Below are 16,462 nucleotides of genomic sequence, written 5' to 3'. Positions count from 1 at the left end.
GATGTCACAGGACTACTCATTGCTTTGTTTGTAGTGTAAACATAGCCTTAGTGTATGTCTAGACTATGGTATCACGGAAACACTCCGCCACATCCAGGGAACACGTCTGCTCTTCCAACATATTTGCAGAAGAGCCTTGAACATATTTGCATGGGAACCTTGAACATGGCCTCCAGTGGGAACACATTCCACAACGGCGAGTCAATATAATGGTCTTCTGTTGATATGCATTTTAGTAGTTAAATTCCTGGACTGTCATTGCTCATATGGGTGGAAATCGGGTAAATATTGCATTTTATTAATATCAGAACTGACTTAATACAACACACCTCTCCATTTGTCTTGCCTTAATCTTTGTATTCATGCCCGTCAGTGTGAAAGAAGCTATTTGAACGTACACGCAACCACACTTAAGTTGCGGCTCTCGGCATGTGCTGTGGGTATCATTGTGGCCTACAAGGCCAAAGTTGAGTAGCCCTGCTCTATGGGTTGCATTGCTGCCTGGAATCTCCATAACACTGCATGCTGCATCCCAACTCCCAACACATACCCTATACCTGAGAATTGTGAAAGGTCTGTGAAAGAAAAGCTTATGGCTGTCTGTCCCAGTGCTTACATTGGGAAGCATTTTACTTAGCCACATACAGGGCTTTTCAAGCCCTTTACACTACTACTGCTTTACCCAGTATGAAAAGGCTGTAGTGGCGGTGGGGGTGTGTCTCATGATTGTGGCAAGTAGTTTGAAAATGTAACCTGATTTCACTCTGGCTTAAAATCATGACATTTTAAGCCAATACATTTTAGGTTCTTTTTATTTATCTTCTGGGTTTGAGCTTTCAATCTCATGATATTTGAATGTTTGAAGTTAACAGTATGGCTGTGTCTAGACTGCATCATTTTGCCGGAAAAAAGAGCCAGTCTAGACGCGGATCTTTCAGAAAATAAAGCCTTTTCCGAAAGATCCCTTATTCCTTATTTTAAAAGGAATAAGGGATCTTTTGGAAAAAGCTTTATTTTCTGAAAGATCCGCATCTAGACTGGCGCTTTTTTCCGGCAAAGCTCCGAGCCGGAAAAAACGGCAGCCATGTTTATGCAAATGAAGCGGCGGGGATTTAAATCCCTCCCCCGCTTCATTTGCAATTGCAATGTGTCTAATTTGCATCCCTTTTACGGAAAAGGGATGCAGTCTAGACACAGCCTATTGGTTTAGCCCTTTTTCCTAGATGTTGGATCAGAGATATTGTCAATATTTTTTTTTCCTCTCTTCCTTTATATCTTTCTCCAGTCTCTAGTGAAGGTGAATGTGAAACTGAAGCCCATGTTGGACTCTGTGGCAGTAAACAGGGGTAAATGGGAGGAGCTGCACCAGAAAACACTTCTCTCCCAGACAACACCCTGTTCCTCTTCTTCTAGCTTTTCTGTCTCTCTTGAAGACATACATTAAGCCTGTGAACATCAGCTGCTGTTATGACGACAGCTGTCTGCAAGGCAGTCCTAAACTCAGCCACATCATTTTTAAAAAATGCTTCCACTGACATGATTAATTGATTGGATATAATTTCGCTGGCCATGATTTGGCTTTTATGTAGGTGTTCAGTTGGTCTGAAAAGACCTGAGATAAGATGATGCTGATATCTGGAGTCACATAGAAGGCATAGCAGAAGCAGTCATTGAGCTCCATCACATTTCAACTGCTGTTGTTTAAAAAACAAACAAAAAAACACACCACCACACCAGACTGCAGACTGAAATACAAGAATTTACATCTTAATAAAATTAATAATACAGAGCAGACTGGGAATGCACAATTATCAATGCATATGCAAGGAGCTGCAGGAAAACTGAAGACTGTGTAATTACTTTGTTGTTTTGCATCTTTTCAGTATTTGTTATGAACCAATTATGCCTGCTTTTGTAATGTCTTTCTCATTCCTTCTCTGTCATGCTTGAGCATTCTGAAATGCCTGCTTTGTATTCTACAAAAGTATTTTTTTACAACAAAGCTACTTAGTGATTGATCAGAGCCTTTAGAATTGCCTGTCTGCTACATTTAAAAATAAACTTTATTATCTTTAAAAATATAAATCTGTCCCAGTTCCCCTAAAATATTCATATTAACAATGCAGTGAATTACTTTGCAGGTGGAAATCTGTATAAAGGCAAAAATTACTGCATGGTAATTTGGGTTCATTCTTTTAGAAAAACTGTTTCATTTTTAAGCTGCATTTTACCTAAGGAAAGAACTAATAGCCTTTAACAAAAATAGGATAAAAAGGGAAATGTATTGCTTTGTGCTGAAGAATGTGCATTGTAGAGTTTACTTTGGATGTGTCTTTCTGATATAATTTCCAACTGAGATAAATATTTTGACTGTTACCCCATAAGAAATGATGGAGAAATAGAGTACCATCACACTAGATATCGACTACCTCTTATTTCTCTTACCATGTCTTTTATCCAATTACAACTAGCAGAAAGCAAATCCAGGGTAACATATCTGAACCGTTGTAAGTAAAATGTTGATCAGTTGTGATAAAGAATTCAAGCATGCCTAGTTCTCAGTGACCACACTAAAGTTGGCCTCTTCCAATCAGTGCAGAAATCCTTGGCAAAACAGCACTGTAATCCATGATTTGAGACTGCTTGCTCTATTCCAAGCACGTGAATACAAGAGGACGCATGACAGAATGCTTCCCATCTTTAGGGCTTCTTAAGCATGAAATTGCCCCTTCAGGAAAAAAGAAAGCTACTAGGGTCATCAGTTACTGGAGGCCCTGACAATGGCAATTTGAAACTAGGAATGGCTACCACTAGGCAAAAACAGCATAAGAAATTAAAACCAGATTCTAATCTCTTTTACACTGTCAGCAAAACAGAATAACACCTCTCACTTCAGTGGAGATACCCTGGATTGTCATTGCTGTAACAAAAATCAGAATGACTTACAGGAACAGATTTTCATAAGAGCCGAGTACCATTCTCTCTCATGAGCACCTAAGTAAGATGGGCAATGCACTAAGCATTTTTGAAAATCCGACTATTACTTCTAATTGACAATTTGTAAAACTATATCCATTTATTAAAATGTTTGTACTATTTATAATTTGTGTAGACATTAGAATGCCTGAATAATCCAGAACCAGTGCAAGAAAATCTAGTTATCTAAATCACTGAACCATATCATGTTTGCTACCAAAGAGAAATGGGGAGGGAGAAGGAGACATGTATGCTATCCAGAGGTAAATACATTTACTGTATGAACTTGCTTCTGTTACCTTTCCACCTCTTCACTCTTTCCCTAGTAATGAAAAAGATGAGATGGTGTGCTGCAAACCGGTATTAAACTTATTTATATAATATGTGCTTTATTGGAAAAGCAGACACCATGACTGACTTGGTAATACTGGCAGCTATATGTAGCTGTCCTGAATTTTGATAATGCATATTGCTAAGTGTAACAATTTATAGTACGTATCCTATAGCTTCCTCCAAGATTTTTTCCCATATTTCCTTTCCTTTTTACTGGGTTCAGTGCACTGTTGCCCATAGCAACACCCACTGGCAGTGAGGGGAATTCAACAGCACTGCAACCTGACATACAGTTAAGGCCTTAACAATGTCAACCATCAATCAAGCAGCTATTTGTAATTGCCTCCATCTATTTCTCCTGTCTTGTGGTATCTTTTCTATTGTGAGTCAAAATTCAGAAACTGCTGACTAATGCAATGATTCTGTTCTTCCACAAGAAAGCAAATGAAAGCATGTAACATGATTCTCATCAAATTCTACTTTCAAACACACTGATACAGTTTTGTTAAAATCAGTAGTATTGTACTGGTGAAAGTGAGTGCAGAATTTGGCCATTAGTATTTCAATCTTAAAAACACTAAAGTCTAGATAAAAAAAAATCTGAGCCCTAAAGTTTTCAGTTTTAGTTCAAAATCCTAGCAACACATTTGCTTTTTTTTTTTTTTTTTTTTTTTTCCAGAAAAAGAGGCAGATTCTGTACAGAAACATATAGGCTGCGTCTAGATTGGCAAGATTTTCCGGAAATACTTTTAACGGAAAAGTTTTCCGTTAAAAGCATTTTCGGAACAGAGCGTCTAGATTGGCACGGACGCTTTTCCGCAAAAGCACTTTTTGTGGAAAAGCGTCCGTGCCAATCTAGACGCGCTTTTCCGCAAAAAAGCCCCGATCGCCATTTTCACAATCGGGGCTTTTTTGCAGAAAACAAATCTGAGCTGCCTACACTGGCCCTTTTGTGCAAAAGGGACTTTTGCCTGAAAGGGAGCAGAATAGTATTTCCGCAAGAAGCACTGATTTCTTACAGTAGGAAGTCAGTGCTTTTGCGGAAATTCAAGCGGCCAGTGTAGACAGCTGGCAAGTTTTTCCGGAAAAGCGGCTGATTTTCTGGAAAAACTGGCCAGTCTAGACACAGCCACACAGTATGATTTTCAAACTTAAGATGTCAGGGACCTTTTTCCACTGTGTGTCAGCTGCATTTAAAAAGGTTTTGGTAGTTTTTGGTTGATTGGAAAAAGCTGGTTTTGTACCAACTAGAGAAAAATACTTTTCCTGAACTTAAATCTGTTTTGTAAACCTATTCTAGGAAAAAATGCAAGCGAGATCACTGTAAAGTGTAGGCTAGGCCAAATCCTGCAGTCCTGACTCAGTTCCCTGCCCTACACATGTGCAAAGATCCACCTCGGTTACACTGCACCAGTGGGAAGAACAGATTTGGGTAGGGGGAGAGTGTATATCCCTACCTCATGCAGCATTGGGCAGTTCTGCTGGTAGTACCTGTTTGCTATGACACAGGAAATCAGTAGGGTTCAGCGGGAATTTAGCAGGAAACAAGTGAGGCAGAGAACAAAATCAACTGGTACTCAGAAAGGGGGGCTATTATAGCCTTGCTCAACCGTTTACCCCAGCCTTCCTATTTAGACACACCACACTCAGCTCAGTATCAATGCTGGGCAACGAGTCTCCTCAGTCATTTGTCCCAATCCTTGATGGGACTTTTGCCTGAGTAAAGCCCATGATTTGTCCGTACGATATTCGTGACCAGTGTCTACAAGGTGCTGAGCACCTTGAGTTCATGTTATAGTCAATGGAAGCCAGGGGTGTTTAATTCCTCCTGGGAGCTCCTCAGTACTTAGCGTGATCTATACCCTGGCCTGTGGTTATTTACAAATTTGAATGTGTTGATTAGTAGGATTTCTACGCATCAAGTAAAGAAATGATATACAATAGTATAAATAGATATATTCCATTTTAGCTCAGGTATTCATTGTCACTGGAAAAGTAGCTGCATTTTCTGGCCTCGTAACCTTCTTAACCTCTCCTGCTTATAGTGCACAGCATGTTTATGAACATGCCTAATTATCAACAAAGCCAATACCAGTATTCACAAGACACTTTTCCAAACTGCAGCCAGCAGTGCCTAATATAAAAAATAATTAGTAGGATTTAGACAATTCATTGGTTCATGCTAATATAAATGACAATGTTTCAGTATACATAATGAATATATTAGTTGGCTTTTAGTAAAATTAAGGAATTTGTAGGTGTAGCTAGGTATTTTGCATATTTAGTAACATTTTAGGACTATCTTAAAAATTTCACGATTACATAAGACATCAGTCCATACGAAATTAACAGAAGGCACTTCCGATACTCAGAATGTCAGGAAATGTAAAGCAAGAAAATTACACTGACCTTGCTCAAAAAATCTGAGGATTTCATTAACATGTTAAAATTATCTGGATTGGTTTTACCAAACGATGAACATAATAAAATGTAAATTAGTTAAAATAAAAGGGTTCAGAACTTATTGTCAGTGATGTCCTACTGACTTTGACAATTCCGGAATACATGCTGTATATTACTTGTTGCCTTTCCTTCTCTGTTTTGGATTATGAATCTTTTGGATTTAATTTTTAGTTTATGAGCATGTTGGACACTGCATCTTTCAACTCAGTGAAAATACTATTGTAAACTGTCCATTGGTCTATGTGTGTTTGTGTGAGATATTATACACATGAACAGACATATAGACTTTTTTTCTACAGTAAATGGAGCCTATGTACTACAAAAATGCATAACTTGGGACTGCAAAAGGTCTTATTGTATCTGTTTCCTTTATGTTTTCTATTGTAATTCCATTTCCCTCATTGTTTTGCTTTAGTTTGTGTCAACAATTCTGATTCAACTTTTTTAAAAAGCATGTTTCTGAAATGGACAAATTGGTTTTATTTGTCTCACTAAAAATTAATAAATCACTTTAATGGTACCCTGTAATTTCTTTTTTTTTCCAGTGAGGCCTGCCTAATTATCAGGGCCCCATCTATTGATTACTCATTCACACAGAAAAGGCAGAAGCACAGAAAACATCTTTGAGGGATTCAAATTTCATTTTTTGAAATACAAACCTTCATTTCAGTGAATTCTACCCAATTTGCTCTGTTGTGACCCAACACAGTATCTAGCTTCTTGACTTCAGTGGAACTATTCACAGGTGGAAGGCTTTTAAATTATAGCACTTCTTCCATGTACAAAACACTACAGGACTCACTTTTAAATTCAGTGGCAGCCACAACTTGAGGTAGAAGAACCAGGCCAGAAGCAGAATCAGGCAGCAAAGCAGAGTTAAAGACCATCTGTGAAGATAAGATGCCCCTTGTCTCACATGGTTCTGAAATCGGTGGATTTAGGTAACAGAATCCCTAGGTTTTTCTAGAAGAGGATGAAGGGAAAAGTCAGGGTAAACTGATTTAAATCAAGGCAATTTAAATTAGTGATTTAAATCATCAAGTGTGGAAAACTTTGATTCATATAAACTTTTCCATTGGTTCTTTATTTTCTAATCAAAAATATATTTTCATTGTTTGATATTAAAACGTTGATTTACACCTAAATCTGTTACACTAGATTCAGTACATCTAGATTCAATACATCTATTTTCTACCTAGAATACATTATGATATATATATTTAAACAGTTACATAGCTTAATATGTTCAGATTCTTATTAATTTTATAATTTTTAATGTCAGAAAATTGTGACTATATGGCTTATTTACTAGATAATAGTGTCTGGATTTTAAGGTTTGTCTCATATTCAAGAGTACGTTTCCTAAATTACTTCCTATGGTGCCATATTTATAAAGTTTCACCTCAAAGTTTGCTATTTTCCTGATTCTTTCTTTATACAGAAAAGTATATGCCAATGCAAAATGTGTGCATTTCTTCCTCCAGCCAGTTCTCTAAAATATACACAAGAGTGTTGTACAGACACCCTTCCTGTTCTGATCAATGGCTATATCTGGCATATTGTAACAAAAATATATGATTAGTGATAGCAGAAGGAAGTAATTTAACCTTTTTGCAACAAAAATTTTGATATATCACAAAATAAGACCTAGCATGATAGTAGGTTATTTATGTAAGTTCATATAGTGGAGTTCTTCCCTCCACCCCACTCCCAAAATACTATAAATGATAGTAGTTAATTGTGTGACAAGTTTAATTTTTAAAATCTTAAATCCATTATCTTCTGTTTTTATATACCAATGTCTGCAGGCAAGTAGAACTAATTTTTGTAATATAAGATGGCTTAGTATTTGTTCAGAAGCCCTTTATGAGCCATACTGTGCTTCATTTAGCGTACAATGAAAATGTAAGTTGTAGATGCCAACAGAAGAAAAGGTTTATAAAGTTATGGTTACAATCTAACTATGAAACCCAAGGCAACCACTTAGGTTTGTGAGTCTCTTAACTGAGAGGTTAATTAACGGTATAGATCTGTGGCTGTTATTACACTATTAGTCCACTGAACAGTTGTATTTCAGCCACACCATGGGGCATTTGCTATTTTTGCTCAATAAAAGGCTGCACAGCTAAAGCATTAGGATTAGCTCAATAGGCGTTGTATCCGTAGATCGCAATCCGCTTGCCCCAGCTGCAGTCTTGCAGAAACCAAACCCGCGGCAATCAGGCTGTTGGCCCATGTACCTCAGTCTCCCCATCTATACAATGGGGATAACAGCCCCACTTTTGGAAAACCACACAGAACTGGGTTCCTAGCGGTGGCCTGTTGCCCTCCCGGGGCATTCTAGGCAGCAAACGCCACCGCCTCCCCCTCACCGCCTAACAAACCCCGCGGCCGGGCCGGTGGTGTCAGCGCGGGGGTCTCAGCTTCGATCCCTAGTGGAGGAAGGGGGCACTGGGCGGCTTCCCGGCTACCGCAATAGGTGGCCGTAACCGTTACCCAGCGAGCCTGGCCGTTGGGACGCGCGTTCGCTGCTGCGCGCCAGGCCCGCAAGCGCCGCCTCCGAGTGACACGTGACTCCTCTAGCCGTGGGGATACTGCGAGGAGAGCGCCCCACCCCTCGTGGGAGGGGGCGTCCGCCAGATGCAGGCTAACGGGGTGGGGCCAAGCCCTACTAGCGGAGCGGCCCCCACCCCGTAGAGACTACGCTTCCCAGCATGCAGTGCGGCCCCGCCGGAGGGTGCCCCCACGGAACCTGTTGGTTCCGTCTCAGTGTGCGGCAAGATCACGTCATTTCCGCGTCCGACAGAACAGCCGCCGTGATAGGTACAACAGACGGCAGCACCACTCCGGTAGTGCTAAGCTCCGAGCATTTCCGTTTCCACCTGGGTTGTTACCATGGCAGCGGGGAGACGTGGTCTCGCTGTCACTCGCGGGTACTTCCGTTTCCGGCGGGGCGGTTGCCGTGGTAGCGGCGGCCCAGGGACGCGCTGAGCCTGGTAGCTGCGACCATGGCCGGGGCTGCTCCGATCCCGGACGGGGAATTCACAGCGGCCATTTACGGGCTGATCCGGGCTGGGCGGTTCGCGGAGGCGGTGGGGATCCTGGGCAGCGAGCTCCAGAACAGCTGCCGCTCCCGGGCCGGCCTCTCGCTGCTTGGCTACTGCTACTACCAGCTGCAGGACTTCGCGGCGGCGGCCGAGTGCTACGAGCAGCTGGGGGCGCTGCACCCTGAGCTGGACGAGTACCGGCTCTATCAGGCCCAGTCCCTCTACAAGGCCGGGCTCTATGCCGAGGCCCTGCGGGTCGCCAGCCCCTTGCTCGATGTGCCCGCTTACCAGGGACGTGCCCTTCGCCTGCAGGCTGCTGCCCATTACGCCCAAGGTGACCTCGCTGCAGCCAAGAGCCTGGTGGAGCAGGTAGTGGCTGCTGCTGCAGAGAGCAGCCCTGGGGCCACGGAAGATGCCTCAGAGCTGCCAGATGCGGAGGTCAACCTGGGCTGCCTATTGTACCGGGAAGGGCGGCACGAAGAGGCTTGCGGCAAATTTGCAGGTGCCATGCAGGTGCTGGGTTACTCTCCTGAACTGTCATACAACATGGCATTGTGCTGCTATGCAGCCAAGCAGTATGCACCTGCCCTCAAACACATCTCTGACATTATTGAACGTGGCATCCACCAGCACCCTGAGCTCAGTGTGGGCATGACCACTGAGGGCATTGATGTCCGCAGTGTGGGCAACACCATGCTCCTGCACCGCACTGCTCTGGTGGAGGCCTTCAACCTCAAAGCTGCCATAGAATACCAGCTACGCAACCTGGAAGCAGCCCAGGAAGCACTTACAGACATGCCACCAAGGGCTGAGGAAGAGCTAGACCCTGTCACCCTGCACAACCAAGCGCTGATGAACATGGACAGCCGGCCCACTGAAGGGTTTGAGAAACTGCAGTTCCTTCTGCAACAGAACCCCTGCCCACCAGAGACTTTTGGGAACTTGCTGCTATTGTACTGTAAACATCAATATTATGACCTTGCTGCTGATGTGTTGGCAGAGAATGCCCATCTGACCTACAAGCTGCTTTCACCTTACCTTTACAACTTCCTGGATGCCATGATTACATGTCAAACTGCTCCTGAGGAGGCCTTCCACAAGCTAGATGAACTTGCAGGGACAATGACTGACCAGCTGAGAAAGCTCACTAAACAAGTGCAGGAAGCTAGGCAAAACCGGGATGATGAAGCTGTCAAAAAGGCAGTTAATGAATATGATGAGACTCTGGAGAAATATGTGCCTGTCTTGATGGCCCAGGCCAAGATCTATTGGGACATGGAGAATTACACTATGGTGGAGAAGATCTTTCGCAAGTCAGTAGAGTTCTGCAATGAACACGAAGTGTGGAAGCTGAATGTGGCTCATGTGCTCTTCATGCAGGAGAACAAGTACAAAGAGGCCATTGGCTTCTATGAGCCCATTGTGAAGAAGCACTACGATAACATCTTGCAAGTCAGTGCCATTGTGCTGGCCAACCTTTGTGTTTCCTACATCATGACCAGTCAGAATGAAGAGGCAGAGGAGCTGATGAGGAAGATTGAGAAGGAAGAAGAGCAGCTCTCTTATGATGACCCTGAAAAAAAGATCTACCATCTTTGCATTGTTAACTTAGTGATTGGCACACTCTATTGTGCCAAAGGAAACTATGACTTTGGCATCTCAAGGGTAATTAAAAGTTTGGAGCCTTATAACAAAAAGTTAGGTACAGATACTTGGTATTATGCTAAAAGATGTTTCCTGTCCTTGCTGGAGAACATGTCCAAGCACATGATCATGCTACGTGACAGTGTTATTTCAGAGTGTGTGCATTTTCTAGAGCAGTGTGAACTATATGGCAGAAACATCCCTGCTGTTATAGAGCAACCACTTGAAGAAGAGAGGATGCACAGTGGGAAGAACACAGTTACATATGAAGCCAGGCAGTTAAGGGCACTGATGTATGAGGTCATTGGGTGGAATGTGTAAATACTTTGCCATTCCAATACAAGATGTCGATGGACTATGATTCTTGTGTTTTTTCACTTTTGATTTCCTTGACCCTGTGTATTCAAAGTAATGTATTTTCTTTTTGATTTAAATATATTTATCCTTTGTATTTAAATGTTTATCCTACTATTTTTGCTGTATTTGGTGGAAGATGGTGTTCTAGCACAAATGTAACATGTTTAATGACTAACAATATCCTCACACAGTGATTTTATATTTTGTAAGCTATCACTATCCCCCCAAAAACCTTTTAACAAAAATGTTGTGGAGATTTTTCTGTGTATGTGGTTTAACAGGAAGCTACAATAACAAGTTTTTATAATCTATATGTTGACACTTTGAACTATTTTCCCTTCTTTCTCCTATCAGCTTTGGGGCTAGACATTTATACCAGATTTCCATTAAGCCATTTCTTTAATTTATGTTCATTTCCCTGTTTTGGAAAATCCTTTTTTTTTTCTACTGCACTTTTATATAGTTTGTTAGAGAGGCTGTATTTCCTAACACTAAAATTATTTTGTATTATAAACATGAGGCTACAAAAATCTGTGGGTTTGGTTATATAACTGGTAAGAAAAAGGAGATGAGCATCTTTTGACCAGAGTGTTCATTGGTTTTGAAGTTTTGGTGAAGAATCCAGATGCAGTGACTATCCCCCTTATGTATACCTCCTTTTCTCTGTCTTCACTTTGTTCTGCTGTGTTTGTTGGGGTTTTATTTTTCATTAAATATGTCATTATTATAAGGTTGATCAGGAAAGGCAGGACCTTGACTAGTAACATCAAACAGCAGGCTTAAACCATTTCAACATTGGTTAACTAAATGTGTTGACTCATTGGGAGGAAAGCCTCTAGTCTTGGGTATAGTTGTTCATCAGGTTTTCAGACAAGGGAAATGGGTGTGTTCAACGTAATATTAAGGCTTAACCACTATTTCTAAAATGATGCTGAACATTATTTGGTCCAGTCTGCATGTGCAAAGATTGAATTTTCAGCCCTGGTTCAGCTTCACCCATTGTCCACCACTGGAAAATTTTCTAGTGTTGAGAAGTACAGGGTGTGCCATTTAGCACAGAGTTCCAGAAGTAAGGCCTCTACTCCGTAGAACCATATAGCCCCCGCTGCCACATTAAACATTTTCCACTAAGACAGAGATCCATGACTTCAGATTTTGTTCACATTCATGAAGCACTGCAGTAAAACATAGGGATGTGCATGACTAGTTGACTATCCGATACGCAAATGCTTATCAGACAGTTGACCCACTAGTGGACTAGTCACTCTCCCCCTCTCCACCTCTATCAGAAAGAGGCAGCAAGGGGTAAGGGAAGAGGAGAGGATGCTTCAAAGTGGCAGTGCCTTGTAGGGCCTGGGGCCAGACCCTGGGTTCCATCCTGCACTGCCGCTTTGAAACACCACAGGGAGCATAGGGCCAGCAGGGGACGGCTTTAGTCACCTGCTGGCCCGTGCTCTTCACAGCGCTTTTGCCTTTGTTACACTTCAAAGGCAGGGTTGCTCTTATCGACTAATTGAATACTCAATGCAAATTGCATTGACTATTTGATTAGTCTATTGATCTAAATGTAACATCCCTCGCAAAGCACATTTCTGATTTGCAGTGGAATTGTACTATAGATCATGCAACAAATAGTATGACCTTTTAAAACAAGTCATTCTACCTACTCAAGAATGAAATAAAGGCTGTGGGCAGGGACACAGGGAGCTTTGTTTTATATTGAGGATGAATGCTCTGTAAAATTCAGTAAACATGTTACAAAAATCACTTTGCATATGTATACCGGTCAATGCAAATGTTGACTTCCCTCCCAGCAGAATAATGTAGAATGAAGAATATTTTACAGTTTTATTCATGGCAGACCTAGGCTCTGATGTTTCCATGCTCTCATTTCCCATAACCAGCCTCATTTCCAGTCTCCGTCAAAGCTGAGTAATTACAGGACCTGGAAATTTGAAAGATCAGCCTCTGTAAGGTGGTCTGTGCCCAAAGGCGGTGAGTCAGAGCATACATGGCAACATATTTGTTGAAGTCATAGTGGCCAGGGGCCAGCGAGGTCTCAGTAAAAATGTGGATAAAAGGATCCTTTGCATTAGAAGACCCTTGATTCTCAAAGTTTTCTGGCCATCCATGAAGATTATGAAGGATCTATTGCTGTAAAGAGTTTGCACTCCCATACTTGGGAAAAGCTTGCACAGAAGGGAATAGGGGTCTTAGATTATGTAAAATGGTAGAAACATTAACAAATTACTGTATTACCCAGCACCAATCACTGGAGGGTAGAAGTTCTTGCTGCATGTTTGAAGTTTGTTTCTCCCTTGAGAAGCCCTGGAAAATAATGCAAGAACTAATCTGCTTCTTCTATTTCCTTACACCCCTTCTTGCCTACCTCCCCCCATCCCAAAAAATTCTATGCACTAAGCATTATGTCATTGCTGTGGCTTTTTTCTGGAAAAATACTTACGGCTGTATTTGAAAACCTTGTTTTATGGCATCTCCAACTGCAGAGCCTTTGATCGTGAAACATGTTATATAAATATTACAGCCTATCTTATAACCATCTTCAAACTGCATCTAATGTTACCAGTTTCTGGTTTTCATACAAGTACAGTTTTGGGGGAAGGCAAATACACTTTTATTTGGAAGAGGGGAAAGATCCCAAACATTGATTATGCTGCTTAGCAAATAAACTGTCATGTGGCTCCCTGCACACTTCTGTTTTGTGCATATTCAAGCTTGTTTTCGTTTTAAAAGCAAACCAAAAAAACCCCGAGCCACATTACTCAGAAATGTATCTTACTGGGGAGTTGATTGAAGACAAATACTGCTTTTTAAATTACAAGTTCTTGGGGTGCATGGCAAGGGGGAAGTTAGCAAATCCTTTTAGCACATCAGCATGAAGTCCCACTCCTTCCTCTCACAAATATCCTGATCCTATGGTGATTTTATTCAAAATTATAGTTATTATATAGAAAAGCTGTGACATTGAATCATATTATTGACCTCAAATAGAATGCTACTTACAGATTCTAAGACCAGAAGGGACCACTATGATCATCTGGTCTGACCTTCTGTAGAACATACACCATGGAACTTCCCTAAAACAATTTTTAGACCATGAACTTCTCAACAGGCCAGATCCTTTCAGTGACAAGTTGTGTTGTGCTACCGCATGCAGGATTGTTTTTTCCTTCCTTCAGTTACTCTTGTAATAGTTACAGCACCTAGCATCTGGAAAGGGCCTTGAACTGCTTCTCTCTCAAAAGTTCAAAATGAGGTGAAGAAAGGATGGAATGAAGGGACATCTACACAATTTACTTCATAGCTCACCATGAATCTCCTTGATGTTTAAATCTTAGTTATTAATGAAATGGCTGCAGCAATCAACAACAGACTGGAGTTAATAGATGCTACGGCCATAGCTATAGCTCTAGTAAACTTTGCTCTTTTTTGATTGCAAATGAAGGCAGAGTTGACTTCAGAATAAAAGCAAAGTCACAGAACACTTAGGAAAGAAATAACTTGGTTTTGTTCCCAAAAAAAGGAAGGGCTCTCATTAAAGGTTTCTACTGATAGGCTAGTGTGTATTTCCAAGGGTAAAAGAATCCTTAACAGATAGCTGGGGAGAGTATACTAGGGTAATCCTATTTCTCTAAATCAGTGAGGTTGCAATGCTTACAGGAGTGAGGATTTGGTTTGGTTTCCTGATGTCCCCTAATACCTCACTGTAAATAGACCCTTTGAAATGAATGGGATACTTTTGCTATAAGGTCTTGCTGAATGTGAGCCAGGTTGGTGGGGTCAGACCCTGAATGATGGTTTGCAGGCTTAGGATTTCAATGTGTGTACTGTGGGTGCTGAAAGAAAAGAATTGAAAGATCTAGTATCTTTTCCTTTCTCTATCCTTTTCTTATCTCCTCTTGTCCCTTCAGTCACTTAGCAATGCTACTGTTTCCTGACTATACACAGCTGAAACTGTTGCAAGTAGATGAGATTTTCACTAGCAGCAGTAAGATTTGCTCCTACAAGGTGCTGAGTGCCCTCAAATCCCATTGACTTCAGTAGGAGTTGATATTTGTCAGAATCTTGCAGGATTAGTCCTTAGTGCTGCATGAGGGGCTTGCAATAGTTATAACTGAAGTAAATGTTAACACCTCTGAACCTGAGACTAGTGATATGGGGATAGTGAAGTGAGGTAACTGGGCTTTGTTTTCTGTGAAATGCACATTTTTATTTCAGTGCTCTCCTTGCACTAAATTCAGAAGCCATTTTGTTCTCAGTTCATTGCAGCTCAGACTCACTGTTTTCACTTTTCTTCTTTGTTCAAAAATTGAAAATTTTAGAAGTTTATAGATTTTGTAAATCCTTTTAAAAATCCTCCAAATGTTGGGCCTTCATTGGCTGGTTCTCAAAATAAAGAGTAGGAATGCTCTGCATAGTGCATGTCACCTTCAGGTTCTGAATCATGTGCTAAATGACATTTAGGTATAGACATCTCGTTCTGCAGCACATTTGGGGGTGAGAGTGGGGCTGCTTTCAAGCAAAAGCATGTCCTTTAGAACAAAGAGCATGGATGATCACTGGTGAAATACCACGGAAATGTTTCAGGTTTTTTTAGTTCCACTTAAAATAGTCTTTTGTTTAGATCTCCATATTCCCCAGACTTTGTAGTATTAAACTAGTGCATGAGAACTAGCAAAGGGAAATGACACACAGCTAACCAGTGTAATGTCAGTGTCCATGCTCGCAAATTACAACATAAACAGCATGAATGGTGAAAATGAATTAGATTTTTTTTAAACACTTTCCATTTGAATTTTCCATTATTCATCACAGCAATAAGATATTTGAAGTGTTCTTTTAAAGTGATCGATAACATTTATACCGCAGTGAAAACTTGCAGCTGAAGCTTAAGGTCTACATGACCAACAGCTACTTTTCAGTTCCCAGTACCTTATTTGGTCTGTTTAGCTCAACCATGACTAATCCTTGGGACACTTTCCTAGTAAAATAAAAGAGGCTTTCAGTCCTGACAAAATGTTTAGGGTTTGTCTTTAGTAAGGCAACATTTGGTTAGTTGGATGTTACCCACTAAGAAAAAAAAATGAAGACCATCACACCAAAGGGCCTGTTGAGCAGTGTGATTTTCCTAAATCCTGATTGAATTTAGACTATGATCCTAAATAATAAAGCTCTGGAATATACTGCATCTGACAAACTCAAAAATTGGGCCCAGGATGCTTCCATTTTGGGGACTCTTCCCTTAGCCTCCATACAGTTTGAACCGCTCTAGTCTAGCACTGTGGTCCAGCAACATCTGTGGTCCAGCATGATTTTAGTTAATTGGATGTCGACTTATGTTTAAAGTTTGTTTACAGCTACCTGGCTCTCAATGTTCTGTGCTGTAATTTGGCTCTAATAAATGTCTGCTAAGAGACCAGTAAGCAATGGCAGAGTTAGTAATGCTGCTAGACAATACTGACCACCCATGCTTCAGCAAATCCTCTGTACCCTATCTTCTGCCCAGAGAGAAGGGGATGAAGGGAGCTTGGCAATGCAAATCTCTGTTACTCTCACACTATCGGTGCGTCTAGATTGGCAAGATTTTGTGCAAAAGCAAGTGCAGCTCTCTATACTGGCCG

The 16,462-nt window shown here is 41.2% G+C and overlaps 2 protein-coding genes across 2 annotated transcripts in view; both read left to right on the top strand.

Annotated features, from left to right (window-relative positions):
- PDE11A (phosphodiesterase 11A) overlaps positions 1–1,726 on the top strand; it is a 233,381-nt gene extending 231,655 nt beyond the window's left edge. The window contains exon 20 of the mRNA XM_075933714.1: positions 1,286–1,726. Within this exon, the coding sequence (XP_075789829.1) occupies positions 1,286–1,444 (159 nt within the window). The 3' untranslated portion in view covers positions 1,445–1,726. The remainder of the gene's footprint in view (positions 1–1,285) is intronic.
- A 6,915-nt stretch (positions 1,727–8,641) lies between these two features.
- On the top strand, positions 8,642–11,131 carry IFT70B (intraflagellar transport 70B). The gene has a single exon (XM_006119451.4). The coding sequence runs from the start codon at positions 8,781–8,783 to the stop codon at positions 10,782–10,784; it is 2,004 nt and encodes a 667-aa protein (XP_006119513.1). The 5' UTR covers positions 8,642–8,780; the 3' UTR covers positions 10,785–11,131.
- Positions 11,132–16,462: the final 5,331 nt, after the last annotated feature.

The sequence above is a fragment of the Pelodiscus sinensis genome, chromosome 7, assembly GCF_049634645.1.
Source record: "Pelodiscus sinensis isolate JC-2024 chromosome 7, ASM4963464v1, whole genome shotgun sequence".
NCBI classification, from domain to species: Eukaryota; Metazoa; Chordata; order Testudines; family Trionychidae; genus Pelodiscus; species Pelodiscus sinensis.
This window is presented reverse-complemented; position numbering and strand designations above follow the sequence as displayed.